At 39.1% G+C, this 24,439-nt stretch overlaps 1 protein-coding gene across 7 annotated transcripts in view; it reads right to left on the bottom strand.

The window, feature by feature from the left end:
- The window catches only part of LOC144447981 (uncharacterized), a 109,096-nt gene extending 97,668 nt beyond the window's left edge, over positions 1 to 11,428 (bottom strand). For all 7 annotated transcript variants that reach the window (XM_078138108.1, XM_078138114.1, XM_078138111.1 and 4 more), the window contains exon 1: positions 11,290 to 11,428. In XM_078138108.1, the coding sequence (XP_077994234.1) occupies positions 11,290 to 11,419 (130 nt within the window). In that variant the 5' untranslated portion in view covers positions 11,420 to 11,428. The remainder of the gene's footprint in view (positions 1 to 11,289) is intronic.
- Between the last annotated feature and the right edge of the window lie 13,011 nt (positions 11,429 to 24,439).

The raw sequence follows: 24,439 nt of genomic DNA, 5'->3' as shown, positions 1-24,439 counted from the left end.
TGAAATTGTTCGCTATACCATTGTTAGTAACTGTCCAAATTTCAATTGTCGTGCAATACTTTGCATGTATTTGCGGCATGATTTAGTGATGCCACGCCGACAACGATATGTTTGTTTAACTCTGCTATACGGAGTAATGGATAACATGAGTTTACAATATATGGAAGAAATTGATGTTTTTGCAATGCTGTTCACAAGTTTTCCACCATTTCTACAGAAATAAAGACACCATAGCAGTTTGATTTTTTCTCCATATGTACTGCTATTGTATTACCCGGTGCTAGCTGTACAGACCAGACCATCAAAGTTCCAACACATCTATCCACTGCTAGCTGTACAGACCAGACCATCAAAGTTCCAACACATCTATCCACTGCTAGCTGTACAGACCAGACCATCAAAGTTCCAACACATCTATCCACTGCTAGCTGTACAGATCAGACCATCAAAGTTCCAACACATCTATCCACTGCTAGCTGTACAGATCAGACAATCAAAGTTCCAACACATCTATCCACTGCTAGCTGTACAGACCAGACCATCAAAGTTCCAACACATCTATCCACTGCTAGCTGTACAGATCAGACAATCAAAGTTCCAACACATCTATTCACTGCTAGCTGTACAGACCAGACCATCAAAGTTCCAACACATCTATCCACTGCTAGCTGTACAGATCAGACAATCAAAGTTCCAACACATCTATTCAGTGCTAGCTGTACAGACCAGACCATCAAAGTTCCAACACATCTATTCACTGCTAGCTGTACAGACCAGACCATCAAAGTTCCAACACATCTATCCACTGCTAGCTGTACAGACCAGACAATCAAGGTTCCAACACATCTATCCACTGCTAGCTGTACAGACCAGACAATCAAGGTTCCAACACATCTATCCACTGCTAGCTGTACAGATCAGACAATCAAAGTTCCAACACATCTATTCACTGCTAGCTGTACAGATCAGACAATCAAAGTTCCAACACATCTATTCAGTGCTAGCTGTACAGACCAGACCATCAAAGTTCCAACACATCTATCCACTGCTAGCTGTACAGACCAGACCATCAAAGTTCCAACACATCTATTCATTGCTAGCTATACAGACCAGACCATCAAAGTTCCAACACATCTATCCACTGCTAGCTGTACAGATCAGACAATCAAAGTTCCAACACATCTATTCACTGCTAGCTGTAAAGATCAGACAATCAAAGTTCCAACACATCTATTCACTGCTAGCTGTACAGATCAGACAATCAAGGTTCCAACACATCTATTCACTGCCAGCTGTACAGACCAGACAATCAAAGTTCCAACACATCTATTCACTGCTAGCTGTACAGATCAGACAATCAAAGTTCCAACACATCTATTCACTGCTAGCTGTACAGACCAGACCATCAAAGTTCCAACACATCTATCCACTGCTAGCTGTACAGACCAGACCATCAAAGTTCCAACACATCTATTCAGTGCTAGCTATACAGACCAGACCATCAAAGTTCCAACACATCTATTCACTGCTAGCTGTACAGACCAGACCATCAAAGTTCCAACACATCTATCCACTGCTAGCTGTACAGATCAGACAATCAAAGTTCCAACACATCTATTCACTGCTAGCTGTACAGACCAGACCATCAAAGTTCCAACACATCTATCCACTGCTAGCTGTACAGACCAGACCATCAAAGTTCCAACACATCTATCCACTGCTAGCTGTACAGACCAGACCATCAAAGTTCCAACACATCTATTCACTGCTAGCTGTACAGACCAGACCATCAAAGTTCCAACACATCTATCCACTGCTAGCTGTACAGACCAGACCATCAAAGTTCCAACACATCTATCCACTGCTAGCTGTACAGACCAGACCATCAAAATTCCAACACATCTATCCACTGCTAGCTGTACAGATCAGACCATCAAAGTTCCAACACATCTATTCAGTGCTAGCTATACAGACCAGACCATCAAAGTTCCAACACATCTATTCACTGCTAGCTGTACAGACCAGACCATCAAAATTCCAACACATCTATTCATTGCTAGCTATACAGACCAGACCATCAAAATTCCAACACATCTATCCACTGCTAGCTGTACAGACCAGACCATCAAAGTTCCAACACATCTATCCACTGCCAGCTGTACAGATCAGACAATCAAAGTTCCAACACATCTATCCACTGCCAGCTGTACAGACCAGACCATCAAAGTTCCAACACATCTATCCACTGCTAGCTGTACAGATCAGACCATCAAAGTTCCAACACATCTATCCACTGCTAGCTGTACAGACCAGACCATCAAAGTTCCAACACATCTATCCACTGCTAGCTGTACAGATCAGACAATCAAAGTTCCAACACATCTATTCAGTGCTAGCTGTACAGACCAGACCATCAAAGTTCCAACACATCTATCCACTGCTAGCTGTACAGACCAGACCATCAAAGTTCCAACACATCTATTCATTGCTAGCTATACAGACCAGACCATCAAAGTTCCAACACATCTATTCACTGCTAGCTGTACAGACCAGACCATCAAAGTTCCAACACATCTATTCATTGCTAGCTATACAGACCAGACCATCAAAATTCCAACACATCTATCCACTGCTAGCTGTACAGACCAGACCATCAAAGTTCCAACACATCTATCCACTGCCAGCTGTACAGATCAGACAATCAAAGTTCCAACACATCTATCCACTGCCAGCTGTACAGACCAGACCATCAAAGTTCCAACACATCTATTCACTGCTAGCTGTACAAACCAGACCATCAAAGTTCCAACACATCTATTCATTGCTAGCTATACAGACCAGACCATCAAAATTCCAACACATCTATCCACTGCTAGCTGTACAGACCAGACCATCAAAGTTCCAACACATCTATTCACTGCTAGCTGTACAGACCAAACCATCAAAGTTCCAACACATCTATTCACTGCTAGCTGTACAGACCAGACCATCAAAGTTCCAACACATCTATTCACTGCTAGCTGTACAGACCAGACCATCAAAGTTCCAACACATCTATTCATTGCTAGCTATACAGACCAGACCATCAAAATTCCAACACATCTATTCATTGCTAGCTGTACAGACCAGACCATCAAAGTTCCAACACATCTATCCACTGCCAGCTGTACAGACCAGACAGCAAAGGTTCCAATATGTCTATGCAGTGCTAGCTGTACAGACCAGATCTGCCAGGGGGAAAACCCCAAAGGACTCCCTCACCCCAGAGGTCACTCACGCATTCAACCAACAATCAGATGCACCAACAACCTTTTCACTGTCATAACGGTACTAAACTTTTCTTAAATATTTTCACCCTATTCTAATTGGAGATGATATTGTCTTTTAAAGATGTGAACTGTTTGCCAAAATAGTCTAAAGTTGCCTTCAACTCCAAATCTCCCCTACCAATGATACTATCATTAGATGTACTGACCTTTACTATAATGATGCTATTTAACTTTTTAAGCACATATTTCAACCCTATGTAAGTTATAAAGAATAGTTTCTGATACTTGATGGTGCTGTCTTGTAAAGCATGGATTAAGTTATTGCTTAAAAGGGTCTGAATAGCCCAAATATTGGCTTTATCAGTAAAAATCTTCCAGGGCTTCAATGACTGGGAAATGTAGAAAAAAAGAAAGGATTTTTGAGGTTGGGTATAAATAATTCCAGTGTCTTACAGCTTTAACCCTGGAAAATTTTAATGATGACTGAAATAAACTAGGGCTCTAAAATAATTTTGAGGCAATTCGAATTTCAATTTTCTAACAAATTTACCAAAAACACTGTCCATAATTGTCAACAACATTCAACTTGTAGTAGACATAACATTGTCTGATATTTTAATTTAATAGTCTATGGACTTCCTTGCAGGTGGTGCACATATTTCACTAGTCCTGCTTGCATACAGAACAAGTCGCCCTTCGGTGTTGAGGGTAGTGTCAGTAATATCATAGTTAGTGACTCTCACTAATACATCCATAGTAATATAGACCCGTACCCATCTGCAAGCAGGACAAGCATTTCATTTGCAAAATGGACTAAATTTAGTGGAGTGTTCAAAGCTCAATGTGACATGGCAAGATACATCTACAGGCAGCCATATTGGATCGTCCCACGACGAAAATGGATATGCACATGTATGCCATAGAACACTGTGCTAATACCAACTTTGAATGAGATCTGTTCAAGTATGTCTGAGTTATGGCTTTGGACATGGAAAATTCGCAAACAAAATGGCTGCCAGGCGGCCATATTGGATCGTATCACGACAACAATGAATATGCACATGTATGTCATAGAACAATGTCCTAATACCAACTTTGAATGAGATCTGTTCAAGCATGTCTGAGTTATGGCTTTAGAAAGGGAAAATCGTAAAAAATTGAAAATGGCACAGATCAACTTGGCAATGTCTGAAATTGTGTGTGAATAGTCTCAAAATTGACTTTTCAGAGTTAAAAAGCACCAGTGCTTCTAGGGGGAGACCCTCCCCCCATAAGAGATGTACATATTCCCTTCTCAAGCTTTCCCCCTACCTTTCACTGTCAAGATGCTACTAAACTCCTTTAGGAGTATATTTACCCTGTGCAGTCAATAATTATAATTATGATAGTGCTATCCCAGGATCTTATAAAGTATTTGCAAGACAGTCAAGCAGCCAAAACTGAGTCACAATAAAAAAAAATACCTGTCAAGTGAATATTATATGGGGGGGGGGGGGGGGGGGGGGGTCATCATGTTTTAGAATTAAGTGAATTAAGTGATGGGGGTCAGCCTGTTTTTGGTTTTACAGATGGGGCGGGGGTAAGTGACTTTGTCAGCCCAATTTAGGAATCCACTCCCCCCCCCCCCGGCTGGAGAAACTGACCGGTCCCTTACTGTAACCCAAACATAATTTTAACAGTTCGGTGTATATATACTTCTTGATTTCCTATCGTTTGTCTCCTCTGTTGATATATAGCTCTAGTCTGTCATTTTCGTACAAGTCTACTTAGAGTATTTTTCACATGTCATAAACTTTTTAGTCGTATCTCACACATGAATACGTCTTTTTGTAAAACTCTTAGCTGTATGTTGTATTTTTGTTTGTAAAGTGAATGAACTATGTCAGCTAAGTTTACACTGAACAATAATAGCATTTTGTGTTGTCACATTCGAGCTGGTCTAGGATTTCATATCATTTCTAATATAATGTTTGCATGTTGTCTTTGTATTGGACAAAATTTTACTGAACAAATGCCCTTTTTTCTAGCTTCAAATTCACTTTCATAGCTTTATGTTTCAGGAGTTCAAATAGTCTATTTATTGCCAGATTAGATATAATACCCAATTTTCTTGGTATTGTCACTACTCTTGTCATCAACGTCCACTCACTGCACACTACATTCAGGCACTCTCATACAGTCTACAGAGAACACACGATCACTCAGGGATAGCTCCACAGACTGAGATGTATGGTTTGCCAGTTTATTTCACGATATACGATGTCCAACTATTAGCTAAATGTGTTTTGAAAGTAAATTTGAACAAAAAACCAATGATCAGACACAGCATCCCCACTTTATCAAAAGGTATACAAGTCTGTTATACTTTTTTGATGACGTTAAAGAATACAAGTCAAAAGTCTATAGCATCACGTTTGCCATGTAATTCATGTAATCATAGACAGTGGAGGGAAACACATTATCACATGACACACAACAGTGTCACTTTACTTTGGAAAAGGTGTGAACGATTGTTTGTTTTAGGGCATTTGGGATGAAATTGCTGAAATAATAAATACTGAAATTGGTTGTAACAGTATATCACTAGATGTGCATGCTGTGCACTGTTCATAAATGATACATAAAATGACATTTTATTCAGGACAACAAATATCTCGCCACAAATCCCTCCTTCAAAGCACTACAGAAGTATCACCAACCTGCAACCATTAAGGACCTGCAAGAATATTAGCACTTTAGTTTTATACGTTTGTAAATAGCTATTCTTTAAAATAGTCTGGAAAGACTTCTTTTCAATATTAGTCAACTGATTAAAGCTGAGAGTTAATTCTCATTTCAATGACCAAAACAGAATACATGTACATGTACATTTATACACACAACTGGCCTAAAATCAAAGACTGTACAAGTGTCAATGTTTCATAATTGGTTTTGCACTGTACATGTACTACGCATTTCTTGTATTATCAAAAATCAATTACAGGTCTTATTTTGGATGTGAATATCTTATTCTTAGCATGCATTTGCAGCATTGATAAACTTGCAACTATATTCGGTTGCTAAAATCCATTGCATCACTATTAAAGTCAGTTTATTTCCATAAAAATTCTTTGAAAATTACATGTGAATTCTTACCAGCAGTACTATTTAACATCACCACAAATTGGATACGGTTGTCCAATGACGACGATAATACGAAGCAACGAAGTTAGTGAAAAATACCGCCAATGGCGTTGTAGCACAACTGTAGTTTTAAAAATGTTTATCCATATGGTAGTCCATGCTACCAAGAAGTGTTCGTTTGTTGAATGACTATCCAGTTGCCTATCCAACCATGTTGCTATCTTTACGATATATGCTATCATTTGGCTGTTGCTATGGGCGTGGTCATGTTGTTAGAGATATATTTGCATACATCTGTGTATGTTTTTGTTCACTTGTGTATGAATTCCTGATATTATCTTTGCAATATAGTGATCATTTGGCTGTTGCTATGGGCGTTGTCTTGTTGCTAGGCACATTTGCATGCATGTTTTGAATGTTTATTCATTTGTCTTTCTTTTCCTGTTGTTATCTTTGCAATATACATGATTATTTGGCTGTTGCTATGGGCATGGTCTTGTTGCTATGCAAATTTACATACATTTTTTGAATGTTTATTCAATTGTCTATTAATCCCTGTTATCTTTGTGAAATACACGACCGTTTGGCTGTTGCTATGGGCGTGGTCATGGTTGCTAGGGTATTTGCATACATTTTTTGAATATTTAACTCATTTGCCTACCAGATGATGTTATTTGACCAAAATATACTGCCATTTGGTTGTTGCTAAGGGCGTGGTCATGGTCGCCAGGGCCAATTTTCTCAAAATGTTTTGGAGAAAATCTGCAGAATAACACTTTCAGAAACATCTCACCAAGTTTCAGACTCAGTGACCACATACTTTTTGAGATATAAGTTTTTGACCAAAAATGAACATTTTTACACCAAATTTGCATATCACTCATGGAATCATTGTATGCTTAACATTTCTTCATCCATACATCCCTAGATGCATTCCCATTAAATTTCAGCCCAATCTGCTCAGTAGTTTTGGAATTATAGATTTTTAACCAAAAAGACACATTTTTAGCCCTAATTTGCATATCACTGATGGAATCATCACGTCATGAACAAATCTTACTTTACACCCCCTTAACAATGTTCCCACCAAATTTTGCACCAATCTGCCCAGTAGTTTCTGAGTTTAAGTTTTTTGACCAAAAATCACATTTTTTGACCCAAATCACACACCTGTGATGCGATCATTTTGATTTGAACAATTTCCCAACTAGACACCCAAGGTAATGGACCCACCAAATATCATGGCAATCGGTTCAGCGGTTTTTGACTTTAAGTTGTTTACACACACACACACACACACACCCACACACACACACACAGACAGACGCCGGGCGATCCCTACAGCACTACTGAACCTCCGTTCAGTTGTGCTAAAAATCACTAATGATCACTGTCCGACTAGAGGGCGCTGTCTTAATTCAAATATAATCTTCTTAAATGTATGCTAATTAGGTACCTTCCTTTTAGACTGACTATACTTACATGTACAACCTTTGAGAAGGAATAAAATATCATTGATATAAATCTATATTTACTGATCATTCACCATCTCTGATAACAACAGTCCAAGTTTACAGGAGGGAGGAGGGAGGAGGGAGGTGGAGTACAGTGTATGGTTACACTGAGTATTAACCCTTGTGACACCATGTCATTGATATCGTCGACAAAGCACTTCTGCACTGTAGGCCAAGTCGTTGATATCAACAACAACAGGGTAATTTGCATATGCTGTCAATAAAGTGACGTTGTAATGGGTTTATCACTGTCCCGCCCTTTTGCCCATAATAAGTAATGATGTACACAATGTTATCTTATTAAATATTAAATTATTCAGGCGGGAAACAGTCATGTGTTCGATTGTTCTCACTTTTTGCCACCGAATGCAAATAGCACCTACTGAGTAATGCCTAATATGGCGGCCGCTATGGATATGTATGTTGACCTTCGACATTATGCTAATATATTGAACAAAGTAAATCGGGACGACAGAGAGTTTTTCGTTTGACAATTTCTAGACAGTGGTAGTGATGATGATGATGAAGAATTTTACTTTTTTGAGGGAGTAAATTTTGTCCTAGAACTTATCAAAAACCCTCCTATAACTTCAACTTTTGGACTGACAACGTCAATGGCAGATCCCGCGATCGTGTGATCCTGCCGATGACAAACCACAGATGCAATGCCGTACGATTACTCCTATGTGTTGGTTTACATGAACTGATAAAGACGTTACGGCAGGATCATGTGGCAGGATCTACATCGTTGTCTTTCGTCAGATTTTTGTTAACAAACGAAGTGTTGGATATAATCATCCGTGAGACGTATCATTATGCTGCTATCTGTAGACTTACATGTATGCAGTATTTGTATATATGATATGCAAATTTGTTTGTATTTACTGTAAACATCAACGGACAGTACTTGTTGATTTTATGATAAATATTTTACCCAACACCCATACTATCTGTCTATTAATTTTTACAGCTAATTTCCAATTGTAATCCTTGTATTTATCAAAAAACTAAATTTCACATGCTTTTTTGACCAAAAAAGTGTGTTTTATACCAATTTTCCCCAATTTCTTGGTCAAGTTACTGACCATACATTCATGTAAATTAAAATTCAATATTTCATAATTACTGATATACCTGTTTTGGTGTAAAATGATCACTATCAAAACATTGTGTACAACTGTGTGCAACCTAAAAAGTCCTTGGCCTAGGGGGTCATTTGCATGGAGTCTATGGCATCTTCAGGGATAAATGAGACATGGATACAAGCTGTCATCCTATTTACAAGTAGGGATATCAAACATGGCCACCACTGATGGTAGCAATGATTTATGGGATATCTATCATATGTATAAAACCTTAAGGTAGCGGTAAAGGATAGGGCGCCAGTTGAAATTGTATATAAAAACTTCATAAAAACCTCAAAGAAGTCAGCAGAAACAATTTTTCACATACACAAAAAATCCATTCATATTTAGAGGTGCTATCACATGGAGTAAATATTGCAAACTTGAGAGAGTTTTCTGTGTAGCTAGAGGGTTTGATAAACCCTTTACAAGAGAAATGAGCCTGGAGTTGTTTTTATCTTGCATTCTCTTTTAAATAGTTAGTTGTCCTGTGTTCGCACTGCCCACTTGCCACATTCGCATTTGCAAATCAAACTCATACTTGGCGAAAATATGTTTTACATCATTAGCCACATTTGCGAAAGAAAAATTGGCAATCAATCTGAGAGTGTGTACACAATGACAAGCGACCTATTGGTCAGAAAAGCTATACTGGATTTTTTGTTGACTTTTTTTTTTGCAATGTGTAGAAGTGGTTCTGTTGTTCAGCTCTTCCACTATGCAGTTTTATTTTCGATTTTCTAGCTCTGTTTCAGACATTGCACGAATTTGCAGGCTACCGCATACATTACAGGGTTCTCCACAGTATTTATTCATAGGACCTTGGCTCATTAACATAAATTGGCATATATTTACATAAAAAATACCACCAATGGCATTGTAGCACAACTGTACAGTTTTTAAAAATGTTTATCGATATGCTAGTCCATGCTAACAATAGGTGTTCATTTGCTGAATCCAGTTGCCTATCCAACCACATTATCTTTGCGATATACGCAATCATTTGGCTGTTGCTATGGACGTAGTCATGTTGCTAGAGATATATTTGCATACATTTTGGAATGTTTTTGTTCACCGTTGTATTAATTCCTGATATTATTTTTGCAATATACATGATCATTTGGCTGTTGCTACGTGTGTGGTCTTGTTGCTAGGCAAATTTACATACATTTTTTGAATATTTATTCAATTGTCTATTAATCCCTGTTATCTTTGTGGAATACATGACTTTTGGCTGTTACTATGGGCGTGGTCATGCTTGCTAGGGATATTTGCATACATTTTTTAAATTGCCTACCAGACGTTATTTGACCACAATATACTGCCATTTGGTTGTTGCTAAGGGCGTGGTCATGGTTGCTAGGGCCAATTTTGTGAACAAGTTTCTGGCTCACTGACCAAGTACTTTTTGAGATGTGTTTTTCACCAAAAATGGTCATTGTTACACCTTATTTGCATATCACTCATGGAATGCATTTATGTTGTTTACACACACACACGCACACACACACACTTTGCCATACCTATAGGCTATAGCACTACTGAACCTTATCAGTTCAGTTGTGCTAATACTTAAAATTCTACACCATTGCACTTGAAAATTGGATTTCATTTTGTTGGTCAGACAGTTACTGAATTGTCTTTATCTAATGTAGTTATAATTTTTACTACAGAATACATTACCTCTTCCACATTATTTCATATTGTTAATGTGTCTCTCACCTCTTATCAATATTAGTACTCTTGTTGATTTTTGTCATACCAACACACACACTCACACTTGGCCTTTGACAAACATTTGCATTGTGATTAAAACATCAAAAACAACACTACATCCGATATTTCCAAAATATTGGTGGTGACATTACAGTTGTCAATAGAAGATCACTTGCGTTAAACAAATAAGCGTGATACACGTCTCATATTTACTCCAGACGTCATTATTTCGTAGTAGCACGTGACCAAACATTTCTTGAGCTCCGCCCACGCGCACTATTAATGTACAACGCGATGTCGCTACCGTTGCCGATCCGTAGCATATGTATGTAATATTCATGGGACGCCAAAAGCATGACAAGAAAACAGAGACCAAATATAAAGTTTGATTTCTTGGGATTTTATGTAGACTTGCCAAAAATAAAGATGCCCATGGACTTTTGGGGGAACAACATGGCGGAATAATGTGGCCGATTGCAGTCGGAAACCAAAACATCACACCTCGTGAAGGCAATCGTCCAAAACTACGGTGCTGATACATACCATATTTTATATCGCATCTAGCAAGGCGTCCATAGTAAGTAAAAATGTCCTCTAAATCACGTTGGCGAGTTTGTTTACTAAGTCTTCCGATAAAAAGCTGCGCCCCATCTGCACTGCTACCACGAGACATGTTGTGTGTTGATGATACAAGGAAATGGGTTATCATACAGTAGTGTGTTATTCGCACACCAAACTTCGAATAGAAATCACTTCGTTTCATCCACTAAGTAAAAAATAATATCAAATAAACACTTCACACTATTTTGATTTGTAAATATAATATATATATTATTTTTTGAAATATACTTTATGATCATTACAATATGCACTATTATCGAATCGGTTTCTGTAGCTATATCAATCATGTTATACCATAGTGTTTTGAATTACTGCAAGCTAGCTGCATGTACAGTTTGCCATGTTTCTGTACACTGTTTGGTACTGTAACAAGGGTTGGCAAGCTTAAGGGGTTTACCAAGTTACAGAACAAATAAGAGTTCAATTTCATTACGAAAATGACATTTCATTTTATCACAACTGAACTGATAAGGGTCAGGAGTGCTAAAGGTATGACAAAGTGTCTGTGTCTGTGTCTGTGTGTGTGTGTGTGTGTGTGTGTGTGTGTGTGTGTGTGTAAACAACTTAAAGTCAAAAACCGCTGGACCGATTGCTATGATATTTGGTTGGTGTATTAATTATATTGGGTGTCTAGTTGGAAAATTGTTCAAATCAAAATGATCACATCTCGGGTATGTACATGATTTGGGTCAAAGAATGTCATTTTTGGTCAAAAAACTTAAACTCACAATCCTCAAGGGGGAATTTGCGTGTGTAACAGGGATTAATAGACAAATGAACAAACATTCAACCATATTTATAATGAATGCCCTCCGTAAGGGTAATATTGAGGTTTTTTGTTCCTACACATAATAATTGCCGGAATGCAACAATCTTGGTTATAGTAGGCTATTATTACATGATATCAGTACCGTAGCCTGCCCCCCCCCCCCCGGATTTTTAGGAATTTATTTACACATGACGATTCCTAGCACACGCCCTTTGAACGGATCACTGAAGTCAAAAGTGACTGTACTTACACTGACTCCTCGCTAATATGTCTCTCTACTGTACGCTGGCTTAACTTTGATATCAAAATGTGCCCAGTTAAAAATTGTAACTTTTTGCTGTGTAGCGAAGAAAAAATTCTTTGAGCGGGAAAGTGCAATAGAAGTGCGCACAGTCATGCACTGCGCAATTTCCGTGAGTAATAGTAGTTTTGAAAGTCACCTTCATTTTATTTGAAGACAGCAAGTCGCAATACTGTCAGAGAGTGAACTCCAAAAACGACGTCGTGTCTAGCAGTCTAGGGTAAGCATACCATCTCAGGTACGTCAAAGGAAAAGGTCGTTCAACGTGAGTTTGCCTGCATGCAGTCGGACTCCGAAGATGCGCTCGCGCTCGATCTAATTACATCTTATTCCTTATATTAAAACATTTACTGCTAACACGGCAGATCTCTTTTTGAAATATTTGGTATTTGAATGAAATGTTGAAATGTGGTAGTCACATCTTACTCAAACCACTTTGTGAGTTATTTAATGTCATTCTTTACTCTGGTGAGTTTCCATCTACCTGGAAAAATGCCATGTTGGTTCCAATATATAAATCTGGTTCAAAATGTGATCCTTCTAACTATAGAGGTATTTCTGTTAATAGTTGTTTGGCTAAACTTTTTACTTCTGTGTTGAATAGCAGACTTGTTCATTTTCTAGAAGAAAATAACCTTTACACTCCATTTCAGTCAGGTTTTAGAGCTAAAAGAAGAACATCTGATAATATTTTTGTACTTAAGTCAGCAGTTGAAAAATGTGTTTATTCTACAGTTGAAGGTAATGATAGCAAACATCTTTACACTTGTTTTGTAGATTTTCGAAAGGCTTTTGATAGTGTTTGGCGCACAGGTTTATTTTGGAAATTAAGAAAATATGGTGTAAATGGTAAATTTTACCACCTTGTCAAATCTATGTATGATAATGTACAATACTGTGTTAAAACGGGTGTTGGTATTACCAAGAATTTTCAATCTTAAGTCCTACTTTATTCAATATTTTTTTAAATGATCTTCCATCAATTTTTTATTTGAATGATAGCCCTGTAAAACTTACAACTTTGTCTCTGAATTGTCTTTTATATGCTGATGATCTGTTATTATTCTCTGAAACTAAAGCTGGGTTGCAAAGTTGCTTAGATAAATTACACTGTTTTTATACAAAGTGGAAGTTAACAATCAATATTAAGAAAACTAAAGTCATTGTATTTAATAAAGGAAGGGAGTGAACTTTTATTTTGATGGCATTACACTTGACATTGTAAAAGAATACTGTTATCTTGGTATCATCATTTCTGCTAATGGTAAATTTAAACAAAACTTCAATAATTTAAAACTTAAATCGATGAGAGCTCTGTTTAGTTTACATAGAACTATTTCTCCAAATGGGAGTATTTCTATTGACATTGCGCTAGATCTTTTTGATCGTTTAATTGTTCCTATTATGACTTATGGTTGTGAAGTTTGGGGTTATGAAATTGATAGCAAAAGAAATTTTCTTGATGATGTTAGTTTTTCTTTTTATAGATTTTTACTTGGGGTTTCTAAAAAGGCCTCAAGGTGTGGTATTATTGGAGAATTGGGTCGTTTTCCTATCAATTTCACTGTAATAAAACTGATGCTCAAGTATTGGTATAGATTAATTGTTGATGGAGATGGTTTACTGAGAGCAGCCTATATGTCTTCTATGCGTTACTCAAAATGGGGCATTTATATAAGAAATTTACTGGATAAATATAGTGAGAACAGCATTTGGTCAAATCTTTGCAAATTCAGTTATACAATCAAAAAAGTTCATGATAATTTATGTAAAGAATTTTGTAAATCTTGGTTCAGGGAATTACATAATGACATTAGAAGAAATAGTACTGATAAAAACAAATTGAGAACATATAGATTGTTTAAAACAGATTTTGTTTTTGAGAAATACCCTGTTCATATTAAAAATCCTGTTCATAGAACACTAGTGACTAAATTTAGAATTTCAGATTATAACATTCAAATGGAATTAGGAAGGCGTTGTACTCCTAAGATTCCTGCGGATGAAAGATTCTGTAAATTTTGTCAAAATATGGTAGAAGATGAATTTCATCATTTAATTATTTGTTCTCATTACATAAATGAGAGAAAGAAACTTTTTTCTTCTTTTTCATTAAGTAATTACAATTTTCATTCCTTAGATAACAAAAGTAAATTTTTACATATTTTGTCTGCAGATGATAAACTTTCTCTTGGAAACTTTCTTGTTAATGTAAAAAATATAGCAGTTGGCTAAATGATTGTATTTTATTTACTTATTTTTGTATGCTTTACCATGCTCGCTAAAGCATGATGTTACGCAATAAAGATTGATTGATTGATTGATTGATATATTCAGGATATTTTGGAACCAAATTAAATTTCAGGAGAAGTCATTTACCAAGTGCACATCCACAAAATCTTTCAGCTTTGCCACAACAAAATACACTTCCAGATAATATGTACTGCATAGAATGATTATTTCAATTCTTGTTTTATATTACCATACTCAAGCATAATTGCAAGACTTTAAATTATGTTTTGATATTTATTTTATGCCTCTAAATGGCCTCCTACATTGTCTTCTTTTCAATTTTTTTATATTACCATACTCAAGCATAATTGCAAGACTTTAAATTATGTTTTGATATTTATTTTATGCCTCTAAATGGCCTCCTACATTGTCTTCTTTTCAATTTTTTTCATCTTTGGAGTTGTCTCCTTCCTTTCAGTAGCAATCAAGGTGATAATTGTCTTTCTCTCAAAACAAGATGGAAGATGGCTGGCGAAGTTCCTCACTGTACAGGTTAGAGCTCACTAGAGACATCTCCTTATGCATGTGAAATCCACATCCTGTGTAAAGTAATCTCGTTCGGAGTATTTAATTGTAGTTGGCTATCACTATTATTTTAATGCATCATTGTACCATATAATTTTATATCTCCACTGTAGTGTAGGTGAAAGAAGGCGTGGCTAAAATAATGTTCGAGTTTCATTTGGTGGTGCTTAATATTTTTGAGAAGAAAGGGTGAGAGGAGCCACAACACTTGTTTAACCGTAAATTATGCACATTTCCTAACTGTAGCTATGCAGACAAATTGCAAGAGATAGTATCAAGATGACTGAATAACTTCTATCAAAACTCAACCTGGGAGGGTCACATTTTAGAGAAGGGAAAATGAGGGAGGGTCATATTTTAGAGAAGGGAAAGTGAGGGAGGGTCATATTTTAGAGAAGGGAAAGTGAGGGAGGGTCATATTTTAGAGAAGAGAAAGTGAGGGAGGGTCATATTTTAGAGAAGGGAAAGTGAGGGAGGGTCATATTTTAGAGAAGGGAAAGTGAGGGAGGGTCATATTTTAGAGAAGGGAAAGTGAGGGAGGGTCATATTTTAGAGAAGGGAAAGTGAGGGAGGGTCATATTTTAGAGAAGGGAAAGTGAGTGAGGGTCATATTTTAGAGAAGGGACAGTAAGGGAGGGTCATATTTTAGAGAAGGGACAGTGAGTGAGGGAGGGTCATATTTTAGAGAAGGGACAGTGAGGGAGGGTCATATTTTAGAGAAGGGAAAATGAGGGAGGGTCATATTTTAAAGAAGGGAAAGTGAGGGAGGGTCATATTTTAGAGAAGGGAAAGTGAGGGAGGGTCATATTTTAGAGAAGGGAAAGTGAGGGAGGGTCATATTTTAGAGAAGGGAAAGTGAGGGAGGGTCATATTTTAGAGAAAAGAAAGTGAGGGAGGGTCATATTTTAGAGAAGGGAAAGTGAGAGAGGGTCATATTTTAGAGAAGGGAAAGTGAGGGAGGGTCATATTTTAGAGAAGGGAAAGTGAGGGAGGGTCATATTTTAGAGAAGGGAAAATGAGGGAGGGTCATATTTTAGAGAAGGGAAAGTGAGGGAGGGTCATATTTTAGAGAAGGGAAAGTGAGGGAGGGTCATATTTTAGAGAAGAGAAAGTGAGGGAGGGTCATATTTTAGAGAAGGGAAATTGAGGGAGGGTCACATTTTAGAGAAGGGAAAGTGAGGGAGGGTCATATTTTAGAGAAGGGAAAATGAGGGAGGCTCACATTTTAGAGAAGGGAAAGTGAGGGAGGGTCACATTTTAGAGAAGGGAAAGTGAGGGAGGGTCACATTTTAGAGAAGGGAAAGTGAGGGAGGGTCATATTTTAGAGAAGGGAAAATGAGGGAGGGTCACATTTTAGAGAAGGGAAATTGAGGGAGGGTCATATTTTATAGAAGGAAAAGTGAGGGACGGTCATATTTTAGAGAAGGGAAAGTGAGGGAGGGTCATATTTTAGAGAAGGGAAAGTGAGGGAGGGTCATATTTTAGAGAAGGGAAAGTGAGGGAGGGTCATATTTTAGAGAAGGGAAATTGAGGGAGGGTCATATTTTAGAGAAGGGAAAGTGATGGAGGGTCATATTTTAGAGAAGGGAAAGTGATGGAGGGTCATATTTTAGAGAAGGGAAAGTGAGGGAGGGTCATATTTTAGAGAAGGGAAAGTGAGGGAGGGTCATATTTTAGTGAAGGGAAATTGAGGGAGGGTCATATTTTAGAGAAGGGAAAGTGATGGAGGGTCATATTTTAGAGAAGGGAAAGTGAGGGAGGGTCATATTTTAGAGAAGGGAAAGTGAGGGAGGGTCATATGTTAGAGAAGGGAAAGTGAGGGAGGGTCATAGTTTAGAGAAGGGAAAGTGAGAGAGGGTCATATTTTAGAGAAGGGAAAGTGAGGGAGGGTCATATTTTAGAGAAGGGAGAGTGAGGGAGGGTCATATTTTAGAGAAGGGGAAGTGAGGGAGGGTCATATTTTAAAGAAGGGAAAGTGAGGGAGGGTCATATTTTAGAGAAGGGAAAGTGAGGGAGGGTCATATTTTAGAGAAGGGAAATTGAGGGAGGGTCATATTTTAGAGAAGGGAAAGTGAGGGAGGGTCATATTTTAGAGAAGGGAAAGTGAGGGAGGGTCATATTTTAGAGAAGGGACAGTGAGGGAGGGTCATATTTTAGAGAAGGGAAAGAGAGGGAGGGTCATATTTTAGAGAAGGGACAGTGAGGGAGGGTCATATTTTAGAGAAGGGAAAATGAGGGAGGGTCATATTTTAGAGAAGGGAAATTGAGGGAGGGTCATATTTTAGAGAAGGGAAAGTGAATGAGGGTCATATTTTAAAGAAGGGAAAGTGAGGGAGGGTCATATTTTAGAGAAGGGAAATTGAGGGAGGGTCATATGTTAGAGAAGGGAAATTGAGGGAGGGTCATATTTTAGAGAAGGGAAAGTGAGGGAGGGTCATATTTTAGAGATGGGAAAGTGAGGGAGGGTCATATTTTAGAGAAGGGAAAGTGAGGGAGGGTCATATTTTAGAGAAGGGAAAGTGAGGGAGGGTCATAGTTTAGAGATGGGAAACTGAGGGAGGGTCATATTTTAGAGAAGGGAAAGTGAGGGAGGGTCATATTTTAGAGAAGGGAAAGTACAGTGAGGGAGGGTCATATTTTACAGAAGGGAAAGTGAGGGAGGGTCATATTTTAGAGAAGGGATAGTGAGGGAGGGTCATATTTTAGAGAAGGGAAAATCACATTTTAGAGAAGGGAAAGTGAGGGAGGGTCATATTTTAGAGAAGGGAAAGTGAGGGAGGGTCATATTTTAGAGAAGGGAAAGTGAGGGAGGGTCATATGTTAGAGAAGGGAAATTGAGGGAGGGTCATATTTTAGAGAAGGGAAAGTGAGGGAGGGTCATATTTTAGAGAAGGGAAATTGAGGGAGGGTCATATTTTAGAGAAGGGAAAGTGATGGAGGGTCATATTTTAGAGAAGGGAAAGTGATGGAGGGTCATATTTTAGAGAAGGGAAAGTGAGGGAGGGTCATATTTTAGAGAAGGGAAAGTGAGGGAGGGTCATATTTTAGTGAAGGGAAATTGAGGGAGGGTCATATTTTAGAGAAGGGAAAGTGATGGAGGGTCATATTTTAGAGAAGGGAAAGTGAGGGAGGGTCATATTTTAGAGAAGGGAAAGTGAGGGAGGGTCATATGTTAGAGAAGGGAAAGTGAGGGAGGGTCATAGTTTAGAGAAGGGAAAGTGAGAGAGGGTCATATTTTAGAGAAGGGAAAGTGAGGGAGGGTCATATTTTAGAGAAGGGAGAGTGAGGGAGGGTCATATTTTAGAGAAGGGGAAGTGAGGGAGGGTCATATTTTAAAGAAGGGAAAGTGAGGGAGGGTCATATTTTAGAGAAGGGAAAGTGAGGGAGGGTCATATTTTAGAGAAGGGAAATTGAGGGAGGGTCATATTTTAGAGAAGGGAAAGTGAGGGAGGGTCATATTTTAGAGAAGGGAAAGTGAGGGAGGGTCATATTTTAGAGAAGGGACAGTGAGGGAGGGTCATATTTTAGAGAAGGGAAAGAGAGGGAGGGTCATATTTTAGAGAAGGGACAGTGAGGGAGGGTCATATTTTAGAGAAGGGAAAATGAGGGAGGGTCATATTTTAGAGAAGGGAAATTGAGGGAGGGTCATATTTTAGAGAAGGGAAAGTGAATGAGGGTCATATTTTAAAGAAGGGAAAGTGAGGGAGGGTCATATTTTAGAGAAGGGAAATTGAGGGAGGGTCATATGTTAGAGAAGGGAAATTGAGGGAGGGTCATATTTTAGAGAGGGGAAAGTGAGGGAGGGTCATATTTTAGAGATGGGAAAGTGAGGGAGGGTCATATTTTAGAGAAGGGAAAGTGAGGGAGGGTCATATTTTAGAGAAGGGAAAGTGAGGGAGGGTCATATTTTAGAGAAGGGAAAGTACAGTGAGGGAGGGTCATATTTTACAGAAGGGAAAGTGAGGGAGGGTCATATTTTAGAGAAGGGATAGTGAGGGAGGGTCATATTTTAGAGAAGGGAAAATCACATTTTAGAGAAGGGAAAGTGAGGGAGGGTCATATTTAAGAGAAGGGAAAGTGAGGGAGGGTCATATTTTAGAGAAGGGAAAGTGAGGGAGGGTCATATTTTAGAGAAGGGAAAGTGAGGGAGGGTCATATTTTAGAGAAGGGAAAATGAGGGAGGGTCATATTTTAGAGAAGGGAAAGTGAGGGAGGGTCATATTTTAGAGAAGGGAAAATGAGGGAGGGTCATATTTTAGAGAAGGGAAAGTGAGGGAGGGAGGGTCATATTTTAGAGAAGGGAAAGTGAGGGAGGGTCATATTGTAGAGAATGGAAAGTGAGGGAGGGTCATATTTTAGAGAAGGGAAAGTGAGGGAGGGTCATATTTTAGAGAAGGGAAAGTGAGGGAGGGTTATATTTTAGAGAAGGGAAAGTGAGGGAGGATCATATTTTAGAGAAGGGAAAGTGAGGGAGGGTCATATTTTAGAGGAGGGAAAGTGAGGGAGGGTCATATTTTAGAGAAGGGAAAGTGAGGGAGGGTCATATTTTAGAGAAGGGAAAGTGAGGGAGGGTCATATTTTAGAGAAGGGAAATTGAGGGAGGGTCATATTTTAGAGAAGGGAAAGTGAGGGAGGGTCATATTTTAGAGAAGGGAAATTGAGGGAGGGTCATATTTTAGAGATGGGAAAGTGAGGGAGGGTCATATTTTAGAGAAGGGAAAGTGAGGGAGGGTCATATTTTAGAGAAGGGAAAGTGAGGGAGGGTCATATTTTAGAGAAGGGAAAGTACAGTGAGGGAGGGTCATATTTTACAGAAGGGAAAGTGAGGGAGGGTCATATTTTAGAGAAGGGAAAGTGAGGGAGGGTCATATTTTAGAGAAGGGAAAGTGAGGGAGGGTCATATTTTAGAGAAGGGAAAGTACAGTGAGGGAGGGTCATATTTTACAGAAGGGAAAGTGAGGGAGGGTCATATTTTAGAGAAGGGATAGTGAGGGAGGGTCATATTTTAGAGAAGGGAAAATCACATTTTAGAGAAGGGAAAGTGAGGGAGGGTCATATTTTAGAGAAGGGAAAGTGAGGGAGGGTCATATTTTAGAGAAGGGAAAGTGAGGGAGGGTCATATTTTAGAGAAGGGAAAGTGAGGGAGGGTCATATTTTAGAGAAGGGAAAATGAGGGAGGGTCATATTTTAGAGAAGGGAAAGTGAGGGAGGGTCATATTTTAGAGAAGGGAAAATGAGGGAGGGTCATATTTTAGAGAAGGGAAAGTGAGGGAGGGAGGGTCATATTTTAGAGAAGGGAAAGTGAGGGAGGGTCATATTGTAGAGAATGGAAAGTGAGGGAGGGTCATATTTTAGAGAAGGGAAAGTGAGGGAGGGTCATATTTTAGAGAAGGGAAAGTGAGGGAGGGTTATATTTTAGAGAAGGGAAAGTGAGGGAGGATCATATTTTAGAGAAGGGAAAGTGAGGGAGGGTCATATTTTAGAGGAGGGAAAGTGAGGGAGGGTCATATTTTAGAGAAGGGAAAGTGAGGGAGGGTCATATTTTAGAGAAGGGAAAGTGAGGGAGGGTCATATTTTAGAGAAGGGAAATTGAGGGAGGGTCATATTTTAGAGAAGGGAAAGTGAGGGAGGGTCATATTTTAGAGAAGGGAAATTGAGGGAGGGTCATATTTTAGAGAAGGGAAAGTGAGGGAGGGTCATATTTTAGAGAAGGGAAATTGAGGGAGGGTCATATTTTAGAGAAGGGAAAGTGAGGGAGGGTCATATTTTAGAGAAGGGAAATTGAGGGAGGGTCATATTTTAGAGAAGGGAAAGTGAGGGAGGGTCATATTTTAGAGAAGGGAAATTGAGGGAGGGTCATATTTTAGAGATGGGAAAGTGAGGGAGGGTCATATTTTAGAGAAGGGAAAGTGAGGGAGGGTCATATTTTAGAGAAGGGAAAGTGAGGGAGGGTCATATTTTAGAGAAGGGAAAGTACAGTGAGGGAGGGTCATATTTTACAGAAGGGAAAGTGAGGGAGGGTCATATTTTAGAGAAGGGATAGTGAGGGAGGGTCATATTTTAGAGAAGGGAAAATCACATTTTAGAGAAGGGAAAGTGAGGGAGGGTCATATTTTAGAGAAGGGAAAGTGAGGGAGGGTCATATTTTAGAGAAGGGAAAGTGAGGGAGGGTCATATTTTAGAGAAGGGAAAGTGAGGGAGGGTCATATTTTAGAGAAGGGAAAATGAGGGAGGGTCATATTTTAGAGAAGGGAAAGTGAGGGAGGGTCATATTTTAGAGAAGGGAAAATGAGGGAGGGTCATATTTTAGAGAAGGGAAAGTGAGGGAGGGAGGGTCATATTTTAGAGAAGGGAAAGTGAGGGAGGGTCATATTGTAGAGAATGGAAAGTGAGGGAGGGTCATATTTTAGAGAAGGGAAAGTGAGGGAGGGTCATATTTTAGAGAAGGGAAAGTGAGGGAGGGTTATATTTTAGAGAAGGGAAAGTGAGGGAGGATCATATTTTAGAGAAGGGAAAGTGAGGGAGGGTCATATTTTAGAGGAGGGAAAGTGAGGGAGGGTCATATTTTAGAGAAGGGAAAGTGAGGGAGGGTCATATTTTAGAGAAGGGAAAGTGAGGGAGGGTCATATTTTAGAGAAGGGAAATTGAGGGAGGGTCATATTTTAGAGAAGGGAAAGTGAGGGAGGGTCATATTTTAGAGAAGGGAAATTGAGGGAGGGTCATATTTTAGAGAAGGGAAAGTGAGGGAGGGTCATATTTTAGAGAAGGGAAATTGAGGGAGGGTCATATTTTAGAGAAGGGAAAGTGAGGGAGGGTCATATTTTAGAGAAGAGAAATTGAGGGAGGGTCATATTGTAGAGAAGGGAAAGTGAGGGAGGGTCATATTTTAGAGAAGGGACAGTGAGGGAGGGTCATATTTTAGAGAAGGGAAAATAAGGGAGGGTCATATTTTAGAGAAGGGAAATTGAGGGAGGGTCATATTTTAGAGAAGGGAAAGTGAGGGAGGGTCATATTTTAGAGAAGGGAAAGTGAGGGAGGGTCATATTTTAGAGACGGGAAAGTGAGGGAGGGTCATATTTTAGAGAAGGGAAATTGAGGGAGGGTCATATTTTAGAGGAGGGAAAGTGAGGGAGGGTCATATTTTAGAGAAGGGAAAGTGAGGAAGGGTCATAGTTTAGAGATGGGAAACTGAGGGAGGGTCATATTTCAGAGAAGGGAAAGTGAGGGAGGGTCATATTTTAGAGAAGGGAAAGTACAGTGAGGGAGGGTCATATTTTACAGAAGGGAAAGTGAGGGAGGGTCATATTTTAGAGAAGGGATAGTGAGGGAGGGTCATATTTTTAGAGAAGGGAAAATCACATTTTAGAGAAGGGAAAGTGAGGGAGGGTCATATTTTAGAGAAGGGAAAGTGAGGGAGGGTCATATTTTAGAGAAGGGAAAGTGAGGGAGGGTCATATTTTAGAGAAGGGAAAGTGAGGGAGGGTCATATTTTAGAGAAGGGAAAGTGAGGGAGGGTCATATTTTAGAGAAGGGAAAATGAGGGAGGGTCATATTTTAGAGAAGGGAAAGTGAGGGAGGGTCATATTTTAGAGAAGGGAAAGTGAGGGAGGGTCATATTTTAGAGAAGGGAAAGTGAGGGAGGGTCATATTTTAGAGAAGGGAAAGTGAGGGAGGGTCATATTTTAGAGAAGGGAAAATGAGGGAGGGTCATATTTTAGAGAAGGGAAAGTGAGGGAGGGTCATATTTTAGAGAAGGGAAAGTGAGGGATGGTCATATTTTAGAGAATGGAAAGTGAGGGAGGGTCATATTTTAGAGAAGGGAAAGTGAGGGAGGGTCATATTTTAGAGAAGGGAAAGTGAGGGAGGTTCATATTTTAGAGAAGGGAAAGTGAGGGAGGGTCATATTTTAGAGAAGGGAAATTGAGGGAGGGTCATATTTTAGAGAAGGGAAAGTGAGGGAGGGTCATATTTTAGAGAAGGGAAATTGAGGGAGGGTCATATTTTAGAGAAGGGAAAGTGAGGGAGGGTCATATTTTAGAGAAGGGAAATTGAGGGAGGGTCTTATTTTAGAGAAGGGAAAGTGAGGGAGGGTCATATTTTAGAGAAGGGAAATTGAGGGAGGGTCATATTTTAGAGAAGGGAAAGTGAGGGAGGGTCATATTTTAGAGAAGGGACAGTGAGGGAGGGTCATATTTTAGAGAAGGGAAAATGAGGGAGGGTCATATTTTAGAGAAGGGAAATTGAGGGAGGGTCATATTTTAGAGAAGGGAAAGTGAGGGAGGGTCATATTTTAGAGAAGGGAAAGTGAGGAAGGGTCATATTTTAGAGAAGGGAAACTGAGGGAGGGTCATATTTTAGAGAAGGGAAAGTGAGGGAGGGTCATATTTTAGAGAAGGGAAAGTGAGGGAGGGTCATATTTTAAAGAAGGGAAAGTGAGGGAGGGTCATATTTTAGAGAAGGGAAAGTGAGGGAGGGTCATATTTTAGAGAAGGGAAAGTGAGGGATGGTCATATTTTAGAGAAGGGAAAGTGAGGGAGGGTCATATTTTAGAGAAGGGAAAGTGAGGGAGGGTCATATTTTAGAGAAGGGAAAGTGAGGGATGGTCATATTTTAGAGAATGGAAAGTGAGGGAGGGTCATATTTTAGAGAAGGGAAAGTGAGGGAGGGTCATATTTTAGAGAAGGGAAAGTGAGGGAGGGTCATATTTTAGAGAAGGGAAAGTGAGGGAGGGTCATATTTTAGAGAAGGGAAAGTGAGGGAGGGTCATATTTTAGAGAAGGGAAAGTGAGGGAGGGTCATATTTTAGAGAAGGGAAAGTGAGGGAGTTTCATATTTTAGAGAAGGGAAAGTGAGGGAGGGTCATATTTTAGAGAAGGGAAATTGAGGGAGGGTCATATTTTAGAGAAGGGAAAGTGAGGGAGGGTCATATTTTAGAGAAGGGAAATTGAGGGAGGGTCATATTTTAGAGAAGGGAAAGTGAGGGAGGGTCATATTTTAGAGAAGGGAAATTGAGGGAGGGTCTTATTTTAGAGAAGGGAAAGTGAGGGAGGGTCATATTTTAGAGAAGGGAAATTGAGGGAGGGTCATATTTTAGAGAAGGGAAAGTGAGGGAGGGTCATATTTTAGAGAAGGGACAGTGAGGGAGGGTCATATTTTAGAGAAGGGAAAATGAGGGAGGGTCATAT

Source organism: Glandiceps talaboti, chromosome 17, assembly GCF_964340395.1.
Source record: "Glandiceps talaboti chromosome 17, keGlaTala1.1, whole genome shotgun sequence".
Classification (NCBI taxonomy): Eukaryota; Metazoa; Hemichordata; class Enteropneusta; family Spengelidae; genus Glandiceps; species Glandiceps talaboti.
Note: the sequence above shows the minus strand (reverse complement) of the source record. Positions and strands in the feature narration are given on the sequence as shown.